The sequence below is a fragment of the Lissotriton vulgaris genome, chromosome 12, assembly GCF_964263255.1.
Source record: "Lissotriton vulgaris chromosome 12, aLisVul1.2, whole genome shotgun sequence".
Taxonomy (NCBI): domain Eukaryota; kingdom Metazoa; phylum Chordata; class Amphibia; order Caudata; family Salamandridae; genus Lissotriton; species Lissotriton vulgaris.
In genome coordinates, this window is record NC_141700.1 from 108,234,290 (window position 1) to 108,256,674 (window position 22,385).

The following is a 22,385-nucleotide window of genomic DNA, read 5'->3' on the forward strand; positions in this document are numbered from 1 at the left end:
ATTAAAACGAAACCAGTAAACATACAAATCGGACAGTAGAAAGGTATAATGGAGAATAATATATTATTAACTTTGGTGAAATATTTTGAATATAATCATGTCGTTTTATAACTTAAGTTTCAAATAATAGAGCAACCGTCCAAACGGACATCAGGGGGAATAAGGAGAAACATTTACAGTAGGAGAGGCATGGTGAACTCACAATTAAAGATAGGCGCTCAAATAGGCCTAAATTAAAGATGAACTTAGCTAACTAATTCGACTGAAAAGGTAATGGTATAAAAACCAAGGGCTACAAGTCACTCAATGAGTAGAAATGAAGTAAGCAAAGAAGTGAGGTACCCCTTTATAGAGAACTGGAAAACTGTAAGGCGCTAAAACTTTAATGCAGACATTTCATACAGACGCTCATGGGACATGAACATGGGTAATAAATTATGATCTACAACTAAGAATTGAAGCTAGATTGACAATAATTTGAGAAAGCATTTGTTCTATTGCAAAATAATGGCTGTGATGTAAAAGAGTTTGTTAATCTGTGGAAACAAAACAGAGACTGAACTGATATTTGAGAAATAGAATCAGTACATTTTGCTGAGCATGAGTAAGGGAGTTTATGTCCCATAATGGTTACAGACCGGGCCTCAGTAGGAGGAGTCCCCATGCAAACAAAGCAAGGAGGATTAAGAGTTGCGATAGAAACACAAAGTTCTTGTACTGAGAAAATGTATAATAATACGCATGCCAAGAACGATTTAAAACATGAATAGTCAGGAATGTGCGAACTACAAACTCTCATAATGTAACCAGTACCCCAGCTTCGACACAGCAACAAACACTGAAACGCATTGTTACTGAGGTGTTAAACATGACAAATTGACTCTTAAAAACTAAACATTTGTATTGATCAACATTACTGAGGGTCAAATTACCATCCATGAAGATAAAATATCCAACTACACCATTCACAGTTAGCAAGTTTTAATTTCTAGAAAGCTTATGGATGTAAGCTCAAATATTTTGAGCTTTTAAGCAAACAAACCCCAATAGGAAAACAACACAACCTGTAGCTCAAGCCTCCAAACCTGGTCTGCAAACCACAAACTTTCATCATGATCAATGTGCATAAGGTTGGTTGAAATATTCAACTGTAAAGATATAATATTTTTAAGACAACTATGTAGCAAAGGGATGCTCATCTTAAAATGTCCTTGATCTCAGTATCTTTAAACCGAATAGAACACCTAAAAGCTCAATTACGTTGGGTTGTGTGAGTGAGATGGTATTTTTGATCACTATCAGTCCATCTGAGAGAATGGTCTTCAATTAAATATGTGGGGCTTTCAGTCCAGAAGTTCGATGAGAGTCCACTAAGATGCTCTCTGCAATTTTACTATTGTAGCACATGAAGACACCCATCTCCCCAGCGGTCCTACTAATATAGAAGATATAAAATTGACAAACAGTAAGAATGCTCCCTGTAGCAGTGGGAAAAGATGCTGGCAGTATCATGACAGACTTGAAATAAAAAGAGTTATGAAGTAATCAGCAAAAAAAACATATAGTAAACCTTGTTTTAACTTAGACCATTTAGTAGGAACAGACTGAGAAGTCACGCTTGTCTTGAATCCTCTGTCTAGTCTATAACATATCAATGCATAGGAGGAAGGTGGATTTGTACATCAAGAAAGGAAGGGTTCATTTCAATGAAGGAGTTTGGTGGTGGTTTGGGATCTGTGAAAGCTGACAATTTAGTTACAAATGGAATACTGAAGTACAATTTCAAGTCATTATTGTGAATACTTGACATTGGTATGGCCTCCAAAGAAAATAATACAAACTTTCAGTACAAAACTACATGTCAAGAAAGCATTAATGAATTATTCTTAAATACATTCAAAACTATGGCACGTGTATATATTTACTAATACAAACTCAGATATGAAAGAAGGGTTTAAGTTACTTTCCTACCTGACAGGGTCTGTGGAACCCTCTCACTGGAAGGTACAGGCTCCTTTCTCAGCGATCGGCTGACTGAACTGTCCTGCGCTGTGAAGAGTCCAGGACTATCACTTAGTTTTCTACGGCTGCTACTGTTCGAAGAGTTGCTGACCCTGCAGCTACCTATTGCACTTGTAAAAAGATTTGTGTGTTCATCACTGCTGGTAGGCTCAGAACTGGGGGTAAATCCCCCCAATGACAAGCCAGGAGAAGAGTCTGAGCAATCAATCTGTAACGGTGTCTGCAATCCCAAAGCCACTGAGCTGGGCTCTGAGGGTTCTCTCCTGACCCACTGCTCATGTCTCGTCAGCAAGCCTTTTGTAGGCGAAAGGTGAGGACATGACATGTGACATCTGTGCTTCTCTTTATGTTTATACCTGTCACCTGCAATCTCTTTCCCAAACCTGTAACGCTTTAGAGACTCCAAAACTGTCCTTGAAGAGCTGTTGGATGTTAACGTGTCCATGGAAACTTGGGACTGCTCGGAAGACCGGTGCTCTCTGTGTTTGTGGCGATGGCGGTGTTTGTGCTCCACCATCCAACCATAGGCCATTTCAGGCGGAACACTGGGGTAAGTGCTCACAGAAAGAAGTGGAGTCCTACTACTTGTGAGAAAAGCCTCCTGGCGGAGCAATTTATGCTTCTTCTTATGGTATTTGGCTGGGTTCAGAAGCAAATGTCCAGTGTGCATGTAAGAAGGAGGAGGCAGTGGTGTAGTAAATGATGCAGATGGAGGTGGAGGATATAAAGAAGGGGGGTACCTTCCATAATAGCCTAATCCCATGGGACCTGCTGCAAGGGGAGAGGGAGAATAAGGCATGCCGTAGGATGGATAGAAACCAGTACTGGACAGAGGAAAGCTAAGGCTATGCATAAATGGCATTTCTGCCATTGTTTCCCTCATTTTAGGAGGCCTTCCTCGCTTCTTCTTTAAGTCAGGCTTTCGAATGTAGTGCAAAGGATCTAATGGGAAGGTGGGATGGGGGTAGAAACTATTAAAGTTTATTCTGAAAATAGTTGGCAAAAGATCTCGTGGGATGTAATGGTGACTTCTGTGGGTTATACGAATTTCACTCAGGCGGCTTATAAGTTCCTCTAACTCAGCAAGGAAATCTGGGTCTTGCCTAATTCGGAGTTGTGGATATTTCTTTTTCCGTTTTCGCTTCTGTCTTTTCATTTTGTCATAGCTCAGGTAATCATGAGTCCTGCGCTTACATTTGTGTTTGTATTTCTCCTTAAGACTATTAAGGATCGTTGAAGATTCCGGAGGCAGAAGAGAAACATGCTCAAAAGAATGTCTTCGCTTCTTCTGTCCACAGAATTTCTCTGCCCGGTCAGAAGTGCTATTGTTGTCTGTTCCTATTCCACTGTCACTAGGAATAGTCTCATCACTGTGAGACTCACTGATAGGAGAAGGAGTAGCCTCCTTCAAGGATGTGAGTTCACTTAGATGAGAGGGCGAGAGGGTGGGCGGAGATAATCTCCTTCTCCCCTTTGATGCCTTTCTCATGGCAAGTGTCTGAAATACATTTCCCTGCCTGGAGTGCGTGTGAAAATATGGTACTGAACTAGGCTCCACAAATCCTGCATCACTACTCACTGGGCTCTGACCTCCACTTGCAACTGATGACTGGGAGCAGATTGGAGAAGGCAGAACCTCATTTACAGTCGAGGACAGCAGAGGGGATGTAGGCTGAGGAGGCTTTTCTAAAGTTAAGTTGGCAGAATTGCCTCCTAAAATACAATCCATAATTGCCTTTGGTTTTCTTCCTCTTCTTTTTCCTATGTAAATAGTTCCTTTCTTGCTTACGTTTATCTGTTGTCCTAACTTTGACCCAAACGTAGCAGCAAGAGAGGACTCTGGGCTTTGCAGTTTCCTGAGCACTTTCCCTTTGTTGTGATCCACAGGTGGACAGAGGATTTGACTTAAGAGTTTCTTTCGCTTTAAAGTTTTCATTTTGTTGATTTTACGGATGATGTTTTTCATGAATTGCCCACTGCTTCTTTTCACAGGTTTTCGCTCTGGTTCTGAGCATCGATCTGTCATGCCACACATACTAGACTTATGTGTCTCGTCTCTGGAGAAATCCCCTGCATTAGAGAAATCCTCCTTTCGGTACCTTTCACGTTCAGGTTCAACTTTGTTTAACTGGTCTGTAGAGACAAATGGGGCTACTGACAAAACAGGAGGTTGCATTTTCACAGGCGACAAGATTTCCCTCCTAGGCCTTCCCCTCTTCTTAGGAAATGCTTGCACTGTTGCAGTTCTCTTGAGAAAGGGGATTTCGATTTCAGGCTGAAGGACAGGGGGCTCTTGTTCTTCTTTTGACTGCATTGACGATACTTTGGAAGAACAGAGTTTTGGAGTGCCCTTTGGAGGACCTTCCAAATGCGGCATTTCTTTGCCTCTCGGCCTCCCTCTTTTAGATTTGTGAGTTGAAAACCTTGTGTTTGAATTACACAATCGAGGAACAACTTTCTGAGTACCACAGTTCTTGTATGTTTGTTTATCCGATTTATGATCAGCTGGTGCCTGGCTCGAAGCAGTTTTGCTTAACTTTGGCAATACAGGAGTTACAATTCCAGATTCCGTTAGGGAAGATCGACCACTGTTGTTTCCTAGTTTGGATGGTTCCGATTCACTCCTGGATAATGAACTGCTTTTACTTATTTGAAAGTTTTCTGATCTTTCAGAATCTATTCCCTTCGATGAGCTATCAGTGCATTTGGCAATCATTTTAGTCCATCTTGACTTCCTTCCTTTTTTCTTCTTTAACAGCTTTGACTGTTGACTTGTGTTTAGACTGTCAGGCACATGAAATGGTTTCTTTGCCGCAGTCACTGTACCTACCTTAAACAACTGTTTACTACGAAGTAAACTTGCAAAGCTGACAATAGAATGGTCCGATGTAGTGCGGCTGCCCAGGTTAGTTATTGGACTTGGTTGTTTACTTGCAGAATGTGACTTCGCTGAGGAGTACGTTCTGGTCGGAGCCACCAAACGAGTCTCTTTCAAATCTTTAGAACTTTTGCTATCTCCATTGGTGTCCTTCTTCAAAGTGTTATTTACAGATGTGCACTCTGGGTTAAGAAGGGAAGTGTCTGAAAAAAACTGGCTCTTGTTGGTTTTCACAGCAGTATTGTCTAAAGCTTCTCGTACAGCACTACTTAAATATGTTGAGTTTGAAGCCAACTGTAGTTGCTTCGAAGTGGGACTACTTCTGTTTAAGCTTACTGCAGATGGAGCAGGTGAGGGAGATGGAAGGTTCCCCTCACCCACAGCACTGGAGGGAGACTTTGTGGAAGAGGCATCTGAAGCACCTCCTGTTCTGAATTCTACTGAAGTGCAATAAACTGCTGATTTCTCTTGCTTAGACATTTCTGAAGTGCCTTTCTCTTTTGACAGCAGAGCATCCTGGTGCTTAGACATACTTTGAGCATGCACATCAGTTTGTTGGATGCTAGCTTCCTTAATAGCAGGAATGGTATCCGGGACGCTACCTTTAGCCGACTGCAAAGTGCTCTTTTCGCATGCTTTAATATTGCTCAGGTTGGCTTGCAACATTTCTGCACCCTCCTGGTTTTCCATAATACAGCTGCTGATCACTTTACTGGAAGGAGATTTAACTTGGTCAGCAGCAGTACTTATTGAGCTATTCCTTTGGCTACCCAATTCCTTTGTACCACCACACCCTGCAGTCATGCTTGTCTGTTTTTTAGTTTTATTTTTGGAAGACTTTGAAGGAGGACAGATAGCGATCAGTTGAGCCAGTTTTTCAGTCACGCTGGGAGATGCATTGGATGTTATTTTGTCCTTCGGATCATGTTCAGGATAATCTCGAGCAACTGATGGAGAAGATTTTGAGCTCTCTTTTAATTCAGAATGAGCAGAGGAATGTTTTTTGAGCGCTGGAACAATTGCTTCAGCTGCACGAGGTGGTGATCCTCCTTTGTTTTGGGATTCATCATGCTGATCACCAGATTTCTTGTGTAGCTTTGATGGATCCTACAACAAACAAAAAAGAATGATTTAGAAATGCTTAACTTGACATGTTACAATCTATTCTCACAAGGTAGTTGTTGGTGATTTCCCTTTAGTCTAACATTGCTAAATGGACCCAACATGGCAATAACCTTAGAAAAAGAAGTGGTATTAAAAGGAGCTTCTTTAGTTTATCCAAGGAAACATCCTTCGTTCTTAGCAAAAGTAGCTTAAGGACTCAGGGGACCATGCAGTACATATTTTTAATACAAAACAAGAAAGGCTTTAAAAAACATTAAAAAATGTACATTATTTTTACTACAGAAATTGAAAAAATTGGCCTTTTTCGATGACAAATCATTTCAGTTACTTAAACATCTGCTCATGAACTCATTCAAACTTTACTTTCACAACATTTGGTAGAACAAGCACTGGTTTTAGGAATGTCACATATAAAAAATTCAATATTCAAATCAACAAAAAATGGATTTTCAATATTCACAAGTAAAAATGTGATGATAGGAAAAGGGACATAAACGACATACAACAAATTCTATACAAACAGAAGTTAAATATTTAATCTCAAACAGGATATGGAGCCATCATCTTTAGCTGCTAACCTGGAAAATAAACTAAACGCGGTAATAGTTGATGTTGGGTATACCAAAAGAGAGTCTTGGAGCAGGAACTGTTGCACGGCTCTACTGAAAGATCTTAAATACTCTAAAGATCCAAATTCACAAATAAGGAGCCATCACTTGTCTTAACCAGAAGCCAAATGCCAACAAGATGGTGGCATGCTTCAGGAACGAGAAAGACTAGTTATTGCCTTCAAAGAATAACAATGTGTTTTATATAAAAATCTGTTGGGCTCTTTTTCTTTTCACTTCTGCTCGCAGCTCTGGATGCTACTAAATAGATGTGTTAATTTCTTCTTTCCAACAGCTAAAATCTCAAGCAATTTATCAAGACATTCTTGCATCCATTCAGCAACAAGCATTTGCAATATGCTGTGCATTAATGCGAGTTTGAGCCACTGGCATTGAAAATGACAATGCCTTTCAGTTATGTGTTATTGTTAAAACAGATAAATAAAAGGCATTGTCATTTACAAAGCCAATAGCTTAAACTCTCGCAAATGCGAGACCTATTGCATTGCAAATGCGGGTTATAAAACATTTAATAAGAAATAGGAGAGCGTGTTTCCTGCCTGCAACAGCAGGCAGAACAAATCAAATAGTGCACGGAGGCTGTAATTAAAACCTACAAGCATCAACACAAGTAACAGGGGGTGTTGCCATGGCAGGTTACAAAACCAGACAAGGCTATACTAAGGAGGGACTACTAAGTCTTTTGACCAACGAACAGCCACAGTTTACAGTGGCCAATGACACAAGCCAATACAAAATGTGGGCCGAGAGTGGGCAAAGGTTCACGTCCCTACCTCAATACAGCATGCCTCGCAGGCTCAAACTAAAACAGCACTTATAGTGACTGCTACATCAGCCTGCTAGATTGGCTTTATCCACTTTCAATAAAACTTGAAAACAGTACCTTAATTGGCGTTTGGAAGCAGCTAAAGAGTTTCTACTAGTGTAGAATTCCAACCCTGCCCTCAAAATGTGAATAATTCTGAACTACATGAAAATAGATATAAGCCAACATAATTTTCTCAAATGCAAACTAGAGACTATTTTTGGAGTTTCACAGCACATAAGGTACTAGAATGTTAAAAACGACACAAACATTTTGTAGTCATATTTCCCATTAAAAAAGAAACTCCTGAGGCGTGGCCAAGATGTCGGTGTGAGAGGACGCTTCTTCTCGCGGCTCCCCGATCCAACTAGGCCCAAGCCTTAAAATATAGCTTTTTCTCCCCCCGCTGGAGCTCAGCGGCGCAGGGAGAGGTGGTGTAACCCGGAGAGAAGACTTTGGCCCGGAACTGGCCTTAAATCGGCCTCAGGACAGGCCGTCGGACGGCGTCGGAGGTCAGGACCGGAGCCGGAGGAGAAAGAGGCCGGCCCCCGAAGCACGTTGGAAGGCGATACGAACAGCCGCAAGCCGCGCCAATCTTCGGCCCGGTGTGCACAGTCGGGGGAAGGAGTGACCCCACAGCGCCAGAACTGCCTTGAACAACAGCTGGAGACCCGACAAGTGGGCCTGCTCTAGTGGTGCCGCTGTGGGCGGCACTCGAGGCCGTGGCTTCGGCCTAGTCGACCGGGTGCTCGCTGGGAGTGAGCCGAAGCAGACGGAGCAATCGCCCGGAGCTCCACCCTTGGTCTTGAGAACGCTGTTCCCCCTGGAGCCCCTCCGGACTGGAAGGCGGGCAGAAGACGCAGCGGGGGCCCCATGCGACCTAGAGGTTCCGAAGCAAGGATCGGCACACGCTAACCGGCCATCGGCTGCTACTCTCGTGGCGGCAAGCACGGCTGAACCGGAGTAGCCGACGAGAAGGGCAGCTCGAGAGGCTTCCACCAGCGGACACACCGAGGAGTTCCGAGACGGACCAGTAGGCCCCACGGCGCAGACCTCGTCCAGGGCCAATCGAGGTCTAGCAGTGACGACGAGCGGGGCGGCGGCATCGAGGATCGCAGTTGCGGCCCACAAGCAGGAACTCGAACGGAGACTCGTCGGAGCGAACCAATCCCTCCTACTTGTCATGAAGCGGAGTGCCTAGCGGAGTTGGCCACGACCGGAGACCAGCGGGGCCCAACAGACGGGCAAGCGGTGTAACAGTGTCCGTAGTCGTGGCTGCGGCTGAGGCCTAGTGCGGAGGCGCTGGAGGCGAATTTCCCGAACATACCCGAGGCTGCCGTTGATACCGGGCGAAGGTCCCCCAATAAGCCCAAGAGGACATCTATAAAGCCCGGAGTGACGAACCGAGGGGACGGAACGACCTGGCCTGCACTCGTTCCAAGATGGCGACCAACAAGGGTACCAAAAGAGGGGACCACACTCTCCCAGAAATGCTTAACAGGACTCAGCAGAGAGGAGACTGGGGACAACCGTCACCAAGCTCCGCCGGAGGATCGCAGGACGCGAGTGGAGGGGAACCGCCTGTCACTAGATCCTTCCTGGAATTTCTGTTTTGCACCCTCAGAGACTATTTTCAGACGCTGAAGCAGGAAGTGGCGGGAGAAGTAAGGGAGGTGCGCAGAGAGGTAGACGACTTGGGAGAGCGAGTAGCCACAGTGGAGAGTACGAATCACCGGCTCGACGAGGACATTGTGCAGCTGCAACAGGAGGTGTTGCGCCTGAGGGACCAGCATCTGAATCTCCAAACGCACAACGAGGACCTTGAAAACAGGTCACGTCGAAATAACATTCGGGTCCGGGGAATTCCATCTACAGAAGAGGGCACAGATGTGGCTGGCTACTTATGTTCAGGGCAATCTTGGGCGAACCAGCGGAGTTCCCAGTCCGGATTGATAGGGCGCATAGGGCAGGACCACCACCACGTGCATCGGCACCACCCCCGGACATTCTGGCATTTCTCCCAGACTTCCCGTTGAAAGAACGCATTATGGCTGAGGCACGGAAGCAACCTTCATTCACTTTTCGCGGTCACTCTGTGGCCCTGTATCAAGACTTGTCCGATATCACCCTCCAGAAGCGGAAATCGTTTACTGACTTTTTGAAAGAGTATGAAACGTTCTATGCCTGGGGACACCCCTGCCGCCTCATTTTCAGGTGGAATGACACGATGCACCAATTGCGATCGCTGCAAGAGACGTGCGAAGTTCTGGGAATCACAGCAGAGGAGGAAGACACAACTACGCCAAGCTAGAGACGCGGCCCTAGAGACAGTTGGCAGAGGGTTTCGAGGAGACGAGCGCCTACCACTCCCAGGAGACCGGACTCACCCACCGTTAGAGCCAGCATGGCGAATGCCGTTTCTGAAGTGGCCAGAGACACTGCTTCCAATAGTGATGTGGCGCTGACAGCATAACAACGCTCCGGGGGGAGAACAACACAGCGTTACTGATGTTGCAGGTTTGGGGTCCTGGGAGGAGGGGGGCCACGGGGAGGAGTAAGTGGCCGGACGTCCACTTTGGTAAATTACCACAGACTTGTCCACTTGGGACATGACTGGGACTAAAAATTGTTGGGGTTCCAGGGGAATGCGGAAGGGAAGGGGGGAGGGGGAGGAGGGGGGCTGGTTCTTTGCACGAGGGGACTGTTGGGGGGAAGAAGGGGGAGGGGAGGGGGCTGGAAGGGGAAGGGCAGTTCGAGGGAAGTTCAAGGGGAGTTGGGGGGGAAGGGACAGGGACCGTCCAGTGCTTTTGATGCATTCACTCTGGCCTTACAGTGCTCCTACACACTGCCTGCACCAGAGCCACCCCTCCTGGACCGTGATTCACTGCTTGAGCTATGCTTTTACCCACACCGATGACAGCCCTTAAGGTCGTCACCCTTAATGTGAAAGGGTTGAATAACCCTGTCAAGAGGAGAGCGGTGCTGTCCTTGCTAGAAAACACACAAGCAGATATTTGTCTCTTGCAAGAGACCCACCTCCTAGCTCGAGATTGTCAGAGGATGCGGTCTCACAAATTCCCACCGCAATCTTTCTCCTCCAACACTACCAAGACAGCCGGGGTAGCAATCCTAGTGTCCAGAACATTTAAAGGGGAGGTCCTACATACATTTGCAGAACAGAAAGGGAGGCTGCTAGCATATAGAGTTAAGTCGGGAGGTCTGGTGTTTACCATCGGGTCGATATACAGCCCCAACGAACATCAGGAACGATTTCTTAATTCGGCCATAGTGGACATCACCGCCACCCCAAATAGGCAAATAATCATAGGGGGGGACCTGAACATGGTCTTCGACTTGTCCTTGGATAGAACGGCACAGAGGCACCCGCCGACGGGGGAGATTCCGCAGATAGGCAGATCCAAACTGGAGGAACTGGATCTCCACGACCTCTGGCGCCGTCTCCATCCCACCACCCAAGACTACTCCTATTACTCACACGCACATAAGACCTATGCAAGACTGGACCACCTTCTGGTCACGGGGCCGCTCTGTGACCTAGCCATAGCCTCCGAAATAGGGGTTCTCTCACTGTCGGACCACGCCCCTGTCACGGGCACATTCCGACTACCACCGATGTCTCCCTCGCGCGGGGTCTGGCGCCTCAGGGATACTCTTCTGCATAAGAAGACGGTGGTGAAGCACATACAGGACTCGGTTCATGATTATCAGACGCACAATGATAATGCTGACACCACCCCAGCGACACAGTGGGCAGCATTGAAAGCGGTGCTCCGGGGGGGATTCATTGCTATTTCATCGGCGGAGAATAGAGAGCGGCAGCAAAAGCGGGCTGAACTCACCCGTAAAGTGCGTGAGCTGGAACAGGTACATCAGAGAACGGGAGCCCCCAGAATCTGGAAGCAACTTAAGGCAGCGAGGAAACTCCTGTCAGCTTTAGATATGGACAGAGCGGAATATGCTGCGTTACGCTTGAAACACGCGTATTACACGGGCAGCGACAAGTGCGGCCGGCTTCTGGCGAACAAGCTCCGGGTGGCGCATCAAAGACATTTGGTGAAGGAGCTATCGATCTCCGCTGGGGAGACAGCTACGAAGGATAGCCAGATAGCGGAGGGTTTCCGTCCGTTCTACGCAAAACTATATGCGAGCGAGCCCCCATCTGCACAGGCGGAGGCAGATTATCTGGACTCGGTTGACCTTCCCTCTCTCACTCCAGAACAAGCGGAGCACCTAGAAATAGACATTAGAGTTGAGGAGGTGATTACAGCCTTTTCCAAACTCAAACACAGAAAGGCTCCGAGCCCGGACGGTTACACATCACTTTTTTATAAAACATTCTGCCACGCTCCTGAGTCACCGCGCAGCGGATTTTAGCGCTGCCGCGGGACAAACACCACAGTCCTTTGCCGCCATTCCTGGCGAGCCCACAGGCCACGCCCCTTCCCTGAGGCCACACCCCCTTGTTCTACTATTTAGGTCGCTGACTGCTGGCGTATCTAAAGCTCTGAACTCCTGAGGCGGAAAGCCGGGAGCCTGACCACTTTAGCGCATTTTTAAATAATTTGAGTGTTCTAATTATATTGCTTGTTTTTACCTGCACTTCATTCTCGAGGCTCTGCCACGCTCCTGAGTCACCGCGCAGCGGATTTTAGCGCTGCCGCGGGACAAACACCACAGTCCTTTGCCGCCATTCCTGGCGAGCCCACAGGCCACGCCCCTTCCCTGAGGCCACGCCCCCTCGTTCTACTATTTAGGTCGCTGACTGCTAGCGTATCTAAAGCTCTGCACTCCTGAGGCGGAAAGCCGGGAGCCTGACCACTTTAGCGCATTTTTAAATAATTTGAGTGTTCTAATTATATTGCTTGTTTTTACCTGCACTTCATTCTCGAGGCTCTGCCACGCTCCTGAGTCACTGTGCAGCGGATTTTAGCGCTGCCGCGGGACTAACACCACGGTCCTTTGCCGCCATTCCTGAAGAGCCCACAGGCCACGCCCCTTCCCTGAGGCCACGCCCCTACCGCCCCTCCACCTACGGGATATAAATGTGTATCTTCCGGAAGCGCAGCGGACGAGCGCAGCGGGAGCGCCGTTCGCGTGCCAAAGGGAAGCCCGTCTGCGCCCGTCCGCGCCCGTCCGGGCCCAGGGCCCATAAACTCTGTCGGAAAGATTACCTACACGCCCGAGCTGTTACTGTCCCTGCGTCCGCCTGTTAAACAAACTTGTGAAATACTCTCTAACTACAGGAATAACACTATCGCATGCTGTGCATGCAACTTCCATCTTGACATCCCGCAGCTCTGTCAGCCCAGACAAGCCAGCACGTTCATGGCTTCTTGGCAGTCTCAACTGCAGGTCACTCTGCAAACACAAAATGGATATTTTCGATCTTCTGTCCGATAATTCCCTAGATGCCCTTTTCCTCACGGAAACATGGTTACACGCTAGTTCTGGCCCAGACATCGCTGAAGCCCTACCGTCCAATTATGCCATCATTCGAAAAGACCGAACCACCGGAATTGGAGGTGGGATAGCAGTCATCTTTAAAAAAATCGCTGCAGGGCATTCTGGAACCCGCTCCCTTACCTGCCTGTGAGGCAGCTCTTTTTAAACTTCAACTCCACCCGTCCTTCACCTTCACAGGTTTTCTGATCTACCGTCCGCCTGGCCCTACACTTCCTTGGGAAACCCAACTAGTGGACTGGATCGCCTCAGTAAGGGTGAATCACAACAATCTATCTATTGTAGGCCACCTGAACATTCATTTCGACGACCCTACTAACAAACCAGGGCAAAATTTAATACATGACCTGGCTGCCATGAACCTCATTCTATGGAACTCGGGCCCAACACACAAAAGGGGTCACCTTTTGGACCCTATCTTTTCCAGCCTCCCCCAGATACAAAGCCAGCAGGCTCTGCCCTTAGAATGGTCAGACCACTTTCTAACTAAATTCCATTTGGATGACTACACGGCCCTCAGCCCTCCCAGCAGGGCAAGTAAGTCCTTCAAAAGAAACTGGAAGAATCTGGACATTAACCGCCTCGTGTCCATCCTAGGCCCTACCCCGCTGGATGAACTATTTGACACCGGAGATATTGAGACTGTAGCCACCAATATCAATAGATGGCTGTTAGAACTGGCTATTTCTGGTAGGCTAAGGCTGACGCCAAAGCCAGGCAGAAACCACCATTCTAGTCAGGGCAAGGAAGTCACACGCCAAGATAACCTCTGCTCACCCCCTTGGTAGCTTGGCACAAGCAGTAAGGCTAAACTCGGAGGCAATGTGTAAAGCATTTGCGCCAGCGCACAACAGCAACAACATACTAGGCACACCACAAGAAGAGACTCCACACAAGGTTATTATAAAAATAACTTTTGTATTGTAAAACCACATCAGATAAAATCACACATATACATGGTGCCAACTGGCACGGGCAATATTCACAGGGATTATGTACACAAGACAGGGCCACAAGGGCCACTGTCATAGTCAGATATAGCACTTCTAGAATAAGAAATAATAAAACATAAAATGGTAATCACAAAGATAACAACCAGTAACCACTGGTAACAGGAACCAGGACCTTACTAGGACCACCTGTACTAAGAAAGAAGAACCACCTAAGTATCACACAGCATTAGGGGTCTAAGAAAGAATACATTACTCATGATGCAATAAACCTACATTCAGAGGAGTAGAAAAGACAACCACCTAAGAATAACCACATTTAGGGGCATAAACCAGAACACCTTACCCATGATGCATGAACACATTCAGAGGAGTAATAGGGAGAAACACATGATGACTAAACATTCAGAGGTGTTAAGAATAGAGCACATGATGCAATAAAATACATTCAGGGGTGCAGCGCAAGAAGACACATGATGACTAAACATTCAGAGGTGCAGCGCATGGAAAGGAAGACACATAATGCATAAACATTCAGAGGTGCCTAATAAATCAATAGCGCAAAAACACACAGTAGGCAATTACTATTTAAAAGCATAGAAATCACATTGCGCCTACACTACATAAGCCACTACCTGTGGTAGTCCCTAGGCCAACTGGCCTTGTTGGGGCAAGGATGCCCTGTGTCCAAAGTCAGGGCGCGCTGCCATGCAGCGCCAGTCCAAAGTACAAAAGCCTAAACGTGGCAGTTGCCCACAAAGTGCTGGGCAACTGTATACATCACAGAAAGGCCTAAACGTGGCAGGTGCCCACAAAGTGCTGGGCACCTGAAGAATCAACAAAACGGCGCCAGCTAAGCCACACAGGCTCTGAAGCCAACACTGCGCACGTTGGAGCCACACAGGCTCTGGCCAACACTGGTCAAACGTTGGAGCCACACAGGCTCTTAAAAACATATATGGCCCCTCTGAGCCACACAGGCTCTCTCAGCGTTGGGGCGACCCACTGCCAAACGGGGCCGCCCTGACTCTCCATTTACTTCATCAAATGTCCCCCAGAGCCTCTCTCAGGGCTCAACATCAACAATGCCCCCTTCGTTGGAGCCTCAAGGCTCTGGCGTAACGTTGGGGCGACCCACTGCCAACCGGGGCCGCCCGAGCACCAACACTGCCTCACCGGCACACAAAACTCCATCTGCTCCCTCCCGGAGCAGCAACAGCACTGCCCCCGTCTCACCCGGCCCCAGCCCAGACTCACCGGGCCGCTTCTGATGCAGGACGGGCGCCGGGATCCTCTCCAGTCCACCGGGGATCCTGGCCGTGCAGTGGAAGAGCGCCCAAACCTCGGAGCGCTCTAGGACATCACCGCTGGCGCCTGCAGGGCTCTCCCTTCGCATGGGAGCCCAGCACAGGCAGGCGCCCGCCTCGCTGCTTCACCCGGTCCCCCATCTCGGGACCGGGGCTTCGCAATCGCCGCCTCTCTCCTCTCGCTGCCGGCAGCCAATCCCAGCGCGGCAATGGGGCGGGACTTCCTCTGCAACCCGGAAGTCCCGCCTATGGTCAGGCGAAACGCTGCCTGACTTCCTGTGCGCGGCTCGGGCCGCGGCGGTGATTACGGGGGCAAATCGAGGGCTGGGCACCCTCAAAAGTAATATAAATTAGTTAAGCGAGGTAGGCACTCGCAAAGGGCCCCTGAACAGGAGAATGCCCGTGATTATAAAATAAAGTGCCCACGAAGCACTCGAGGCCACACAAAGGGCAGGAGCGCTTCCCACACGGGATAATCACAGCGCTCTGCCAGAAAGTCAAAGATAAAGCGCTCCCACGCGCTATAACAGCAGAAAGCACTCCCAGGTGCTTAGGACAGGAAAAGCAGCGCTCCCAAGCGCTAGAAGGTAAATCAAGCGCTTTCTGCAGGAAAATGCAGCTTCTCCATGCTGCTAAAGATCCAGAGATTCCAAGGGGGCAAAGTAAAGTCCCCCCCTCAGCCCAGGCAAGGCAGAGGGGTCCCCCAGAAGTCCAGGAAAGTCCATCAGGTGCCCAGGGGCTGGGCAGAGCCAGGGATTCCCCTGAGCTCAAGCAGCAGCAGCCCCTGGCAGATTCAAGTTGAAAACAAGAACAATTTGGAAGGGGATACAACCCCTTTTTATACAGTGCAAAACCTTTGAAGTTCTTTGAAGTCCTTTGAAGCAGGCAGTGTGAGAACCAGCTGGACTGGTTTAGAGGGAAGTCCCCTTCAGTATCAGGGACAGAGGTGTCAGTCGCCCAGCGGGAGGTGGAGCCAGCTTTGTAGTTACACAGGAACAGCCCTTCACTATCAGGTGCCATCTCCTCCCACTTCCCTGGCAGCAGATGCTGCCTTTCATCCATGGGCTGACTTCAGACAACCTCCTGGGCTCTCCAGCCCCTGTCATCCTCAAACCAGACAGTCAATCCACAAGCAGGCCCATGCACTCTGGGCCAGGCTCACCAGCCAATCACACGCTAGCACCAACTTGCACAAATATGCCAACTTCCAAAAGTAGGACTTCTAGACTAGACACAGCCATGCTGCATACATCATTTTGCAGCATTCATTCTCACGAGTTGATACATACCAAACTCGCCCCTGCACTCCCCACGCATCAGGAACTACCATGGGCATACATACTCCCCATTCATTCCTATGGGAGGGCAGGTCACTCACCACACATACAGAGAGCTCATGCACTTTACACTGTACCACAGTGAGAAAGTGCGCAGAGGCCTAAAATCACCAACACCAGGTTCCATAAATAGGCTAGGAAAACGCAAAAAGTCTAGGGGTGAACCTGCCTAATGGGCCGGGTCCAACACAACCCCCTTCCAGCCAAAACGCAGGGTAGACCAATCACACCACTGATGGGCTTCACTGCTTTGGGCGACAAAACCACGGACACGGCCTCGCACAGCAGGGACACCGTCCAGTTTTGCGCCACTCTGAACCTACATGGTTTCCTCCAAATAATAACTCTCTGACTCAACTAGGGTACCCCACTGGTACACACTAGTCATCCACAGCCAAGACCAGGCCATAGGCCATCCAAATCACAGGTCCTAACTAATCCACAGAGTGGGGGGTAGTAACCCCTGGCATACAATAGCCATTCTCCACTCTCTCTCTCAGTGTAGCTACAACTACCACTGATACAACAACCTAGGGACCATACCCTCAGGCTGACCAGAGGTCACGGGCAAGAATGCCCCACCCTACCTCTACTTCTGGGTTTCCGCACCCTCACAGAGAAGCACTCACCAGAACACAATTCTCCTACCAGATCAGGACCTCACTCCATCACTGGTCTACCACCTGGAAACTATTCCACTTCTGAGGTACAAAGCACATAGCACAGTTCCTCTTCAAGCAGGTGGGGGGACACAGCACACAGCAAAGCCCCCTTTCCTCTACCTTAGTGAAAACAACAAACTGCAGGTGAGCCCCAGAACACACAACAAGGGCAGCCCCCTCAGTCTCTTCAGCTGATCCACTTTGGTAGAGATTCCTCTTGGCCTAGAAGTTTCCTAATCTCCCAACCTAAGATCTAAACCCTCAGGTTACACCGGGGTCAGAAGTAAGGACACCGTCCCTCTGCACCCCCTTCCAGTTCCAGTATGTCTCAGGCTAGACAGAGCACACGCCAGCGGCGTATCAGCGACACTCTCTCCTCCAGTACTCCCTATCACAGGGTGATTCTCAGTATGTCCCAGGCTAGACAGAGCACACGCCAGCGGCGTATCAGTGACACACTTTCCTCCAGTACTCCTTCCAGGTCAGGCCACACCCCAACCTGGCTTTCCCCCCTCCTCGGGGAACGACCTCCAGAGGCCCCACAAATGGTCAAGCACTCTAGACGGTCAAATGCTCAGCGAGCCAGGACTTCTGCACCCTCCACTTAGGAGCGGTACTGCCCAACACTAGGACCGCCGGAGTTCTGGTTACAGACACTCCCCGTCCTCTAGACACAGGAAGATCCTCCTCAAATGACCTATGTACAGCTTAGGCCCCTGACCTGGCGCTCCCTTAAGGAACCCTCCAGGCCCTGAGATAGGGTTTCAGGCCAACGTGGGACACACCGTCCCACACTCACTCCGCCTCCACTGAGACAGGGCGTGAGCCCCTACACCCCTACCATACTACTGGGACCTAACTGGGTTACACAGCAACCTCTTCCCCTTCACAGGATCATCAGATACACAAGCCACTCCTTTTGGAACCACTCCCTAATGCCTCTGCAAGACATCTAGCACACCGCCAGACATCCACCTTCTTGTCCAGTGCCTCTGCAGGACCTCCTGCACACCACCAGAGGTACACCTCTCATGCAAGCTCTTTAACAAAAAGAAAACTCACACCAACTCCTCCAGTTCAGCACATCATTCGTTCGCACACTCCCCCCCCTCGGACTGGTAAGGCAGTTTCCACCACCCCTGATCACTCAACCTGACCACACGTGACACAGGTACCAAACTCTGGGAGCGGGGAATGGGAATTAACACACTGGACACATTAAAGCTGCCACCACTGGATCCTACCACACTGGGGAATCCAGACACACACACTACACTCAGGGAACAACCACCCTCCTGAGCTAGTCATTTCTCCTCACACTCCCTCTCTTCCATCTACCCACACAGGGACAGGATTTGGGATTGGACATTGGACCCAGCAAGGGATTCCTAAGCAATGGGAACCTCCCCCTCTACTGGCGTCCCGCCCTATCACTTTCTCTCATCTGCCACTAAACATAAAGCGCAGAAACACATTTGAAAATGACACTCTTGAGGAAAAAAATCAAAAACAATAATCCCAAACATGTGACTATCTGAAAAAAACAATTGTAGAGTTTTGTAATGTAGCCAGTTGTCGCTATGGCACTGCGCAAACACAAGTTCCAAATCCGCACCGCTGACCAACAATGTTAGAACTGGCTATTTCTGGTAGGCTAAGGCTGACGCCAAAGCCAGGCAGAAACCACCATTCTAGTCAGGGCAAGGAAGTCACACGCCAAGATAACCTCTGCTCACCCCCTTGGTAGCTTGGCACAAGCAGTAAGGCTAAACTCGGAGGCAATGTGTAAAGCATTTGCGCCAGCGCACAACAGCAACAACATACTAGGCACACCACAAGAAGAGACTCCACACAAGGTTATTATAAAAATAACTTTTGTATTGTAAAACCACATCAGATAAAATCACACATATACATGGTGCCAACTGGCACGGGCAATATTCACAGGGATTATGTACACAAGACAGGGCCACAAGGGCCACTGTCATAGTCAGATATAGCACTTCTAGAATAAGAAATAATAAAACATAAAATGGTAATCACAAAGATAACAACCAGTAACCACTGGTAACAGGAACCAGGACCTTACTAGGACCACCTGTACTAAGAAAGAAGAACCACCTAAGTATCACACAGCATTAGGGGTCTAAGAAAGAATACATTACTCATGATGCAATAAACCTACATTCAGAGGAGTAGAAAAGACAACCACCTAAGAATAACCACATTTAGGGGCATAAACCAGAACACCTTACCCATGATGCATGAACACATTCAGAGGAGTAATAGGGAGAAACACATGATGACTAAACATTCAGAGGTGTTAAGAATAGAGCACATGATGCAATAAAATACATTCAGGGGTGCAGCGCAAGAAGACACATGATGACTAAACATTCAGAGGTGCAGCGCATGGAAAGGAAGACACATAATGCATAAACATTCAGAGGTGCCTAATAAATCAATAGCGCAAAAACACACAGTAGGCAATTACTATTTAAAAGCATAGAAATCACATTGCGCCTACACTACATAAGCCACTACCTGTGGTAGTCCCTAGGCCAACTGGCCTTGTTGGGGCAAGGATGCCCTGTGTCCAAAGTCAGGGCGCGCTGCCATGCAGCGCCAGTCCAAAGTACAAAAGCCTAAACGTGGCAGTTGCCCACAAAGTGCTGGGCAACTGTATACATCACAGAAAGGCCTAAACGTGGCAGGTGCCCACAAAGTGCTGGGCACCTGAAGAATCAACAAAACGGCGCCAGCTAAGCCACACAGGCTCTGAAGCCAACACTGCGCACGTTGGAGCCACACAGGCTCTGGCCAACACTGGTCAAACGTTGGAGCCACACAGGCTCTTAAAAACATATATGGCCCCTCTGAGCCACACAGGCTCTCTCAGCGTTGGGGCGACCCACTGCCAAACGGGGCCGCCCTGACTCTCCATTTACTTCATCAAATGTCCCCCAGAGCCTCTCTCAGGGCTCAACATCAACAATGCCCCCTTCGTTGGAGCCTCAAGGCTCTGGCGTAACGTTGGGGCGACCCACTGCCAACCGGGGCCGCCCGAGCACCAACACTGCCTCACCGGCACACAAAACTCCATCTGCTCCCTCCCGGAGCAGCAACAGCACTGCCCCCGTCTCACCCGGCCCCAGCCCAGACTCACCGGGCCGCTTCTGATGCAGGACGGGCGCCGGGATCCTCTCCAGTCCACCGGGGATCCTGGCCGTGCAGTGGAAGAGCGCCCAAACCTCGGAGCGCTCTAGGACATCACCGCTGGCGCCTGCAGGGCTCTCCCTTCGCATGGGAGCCCAGCACAGGCAGGCGCCCGCCTCGCTGCTTCACCCGGTCCCCCATCTCGGGACCGGGGCTTCGCAATCGCCGCCTCTCTCCTCTCGCTGCCGGCAGCCAATCCCAGCGCGGCAATGGGGCGGGACTTCCTCTGCAACCCGGAAGTCCCGCCTATGGTCAGGCGAAACGCTGCCTGACTTCCTGTGCGCGGCTCGGGCCGCGGCGGTGATTACGGGGGCAAATCGAGGGCTGGGCACCCTCAAAAGTAATATAAATTAGTTAAGCGAGGTAGGCACTCGCAAAGGGCCCCTGAACAGGAGAATGCCCGTGATTATAAAATAAAGTGCCCACGAAGCACTCGAGGCCACACAAAGGGCAGGAGCGCTTCCCACACGGGATAATCACAGCGCTCTGCCAGAAAGTCAAAGATAAAGCGCTCCCACGCGCTATAACAGCAGAAAGCACTCCCAGGTGCTTAGGACAGGAAAAGCAGCGCTCCCAAGCGCTAGAAGGTAAATCAAGCGCTTTCTGCAGGAAAATGCAGCTTCTCCATGCTGCTAAAGATCCAGAGATTCCAAGGGGGCAAAGTAAAGTCCCCCCCTCAGCCCAGGCAAGGCAGAGGGGTCCCCCAGAAGTCCAGGAAAGTCCATCAGGTGCCCAGGGGCTGGGCAGAGCCAGGGATTCCCCTGAGCTCAAGCAGCAGCAGCCCCTGGCAGATTCAAGTTGAAAACAAGAACAATTTGGAAGGGGATACAACCCCTTTTTATACAGTGCAAAACCTTTGAAGTTCTTTGAAGTCCTTTGAAGCAGGCAGTGTGAGAACCAGCTGGACTGGTTTAGAGGGAAGTCCCCTTCAGTATCAGGGACAGAGGTGTCAGTCGCCCAGCGGGAGGTGGAGCCAGCTTTGTAGTTACACAGGAACAGCCCTTCACTATCAGGTGCCATCTCCTCCCACTTCCCTGGCAGCAGATGCTGCCTTTCATCCATGGGCTGACTTCAGACAACCTCCTGGGCTCTCCAGCCCCTGTCATCCTCAAACCAGACAGTCAATCCACAAGCAGGCCCATGCACTCTGGGCCAGGCTCACCAGCCAATCACACGCTAGCACCAACTTGCACAAATATGCCAACTTCCAAAAGTAGGACTTCTAGACTAGACACAGCCATGCTGCATACATCATTTTGCAGCATTCATTCTCACGAGTTGATACATACCAAACTCGCCCCTGCACTCCCCACGCATCAGGAACTACCATGGGCATACATACTCCCCATTCATTCCTATGGGAGGGCAGGTCACTCACCACACATACAGAGAGCTCATGCACTTTACACTGTACCACAGTGAGAAAGTGCGCAGAGGCCTAAAATCACCAACACCAGGTTCCATAAATAGGCTAGGAAAACGCAAAAAGTCTAGGGGTGAACCTGCCTAATGGGCCGGGTCCAACAATGGCTATAAAGTACTTTGGACACTTGCCTGCCCAAAGCCCACAAAAAAAGCACTTCCCATAGCTCTCCTGCCTTATGGTATAATAAACAACTGAAGTCTTCCAAATCCAAATGTAAACGCTTAGAACGCCTTTGGAGGAAAGATTATTCCCCGGCTGCAAGCTCACACTATAAGAGCGAGCTCAAACTCTATCATAAAGCCTGTAACAAAGCAAGGGCAAACTTTGTAGCCAAATCTATCTCAGAAGCCACCAACAAGTCGAAAACTCTTTTTAATCTTGTTAAAGAGTTAGCAGGCGCAAATACTTCAGCCAAACCTCTTCCTCTTAACAGCTTCCAGTGTGAGGAACTGGCGAAACATTTTACATCCAAGATTGAGACAATATACCAGGATATAGCTATACAACAACAGGTTCAATCCAAAAGTGCGCAAGACCCCGGCCCCAA

At 49.0% G+C, this 22,385-nt stretch overlaps 1 protein-coding gene across 2 annotated transcripts in view; it reads right to left on the bottom strand.

The window, feature by feature from the left end:
* ASH1L (ASH1 like histone lysine methyltransferase) overlaps positions 1 to 22,385 on the bottom strand; it is an 820,515-nt gene that overhangs the window by 583,576 nt on the left and 214,554 nt on the right. For both annotated transcript variants that reach the window (XM_086947410.1, XM_086947409.1), the window contains exon 3: positions 1,972 to 6,007. In XM_086947410.1, the coding sequence (XP_086803536.1) occupies positions 1,972 to 6,007 (4,036 nt within the window). The remainder of the gene's footprint in view (positions 1 to 1,971; positions 6,008 to 22,385) is intronic.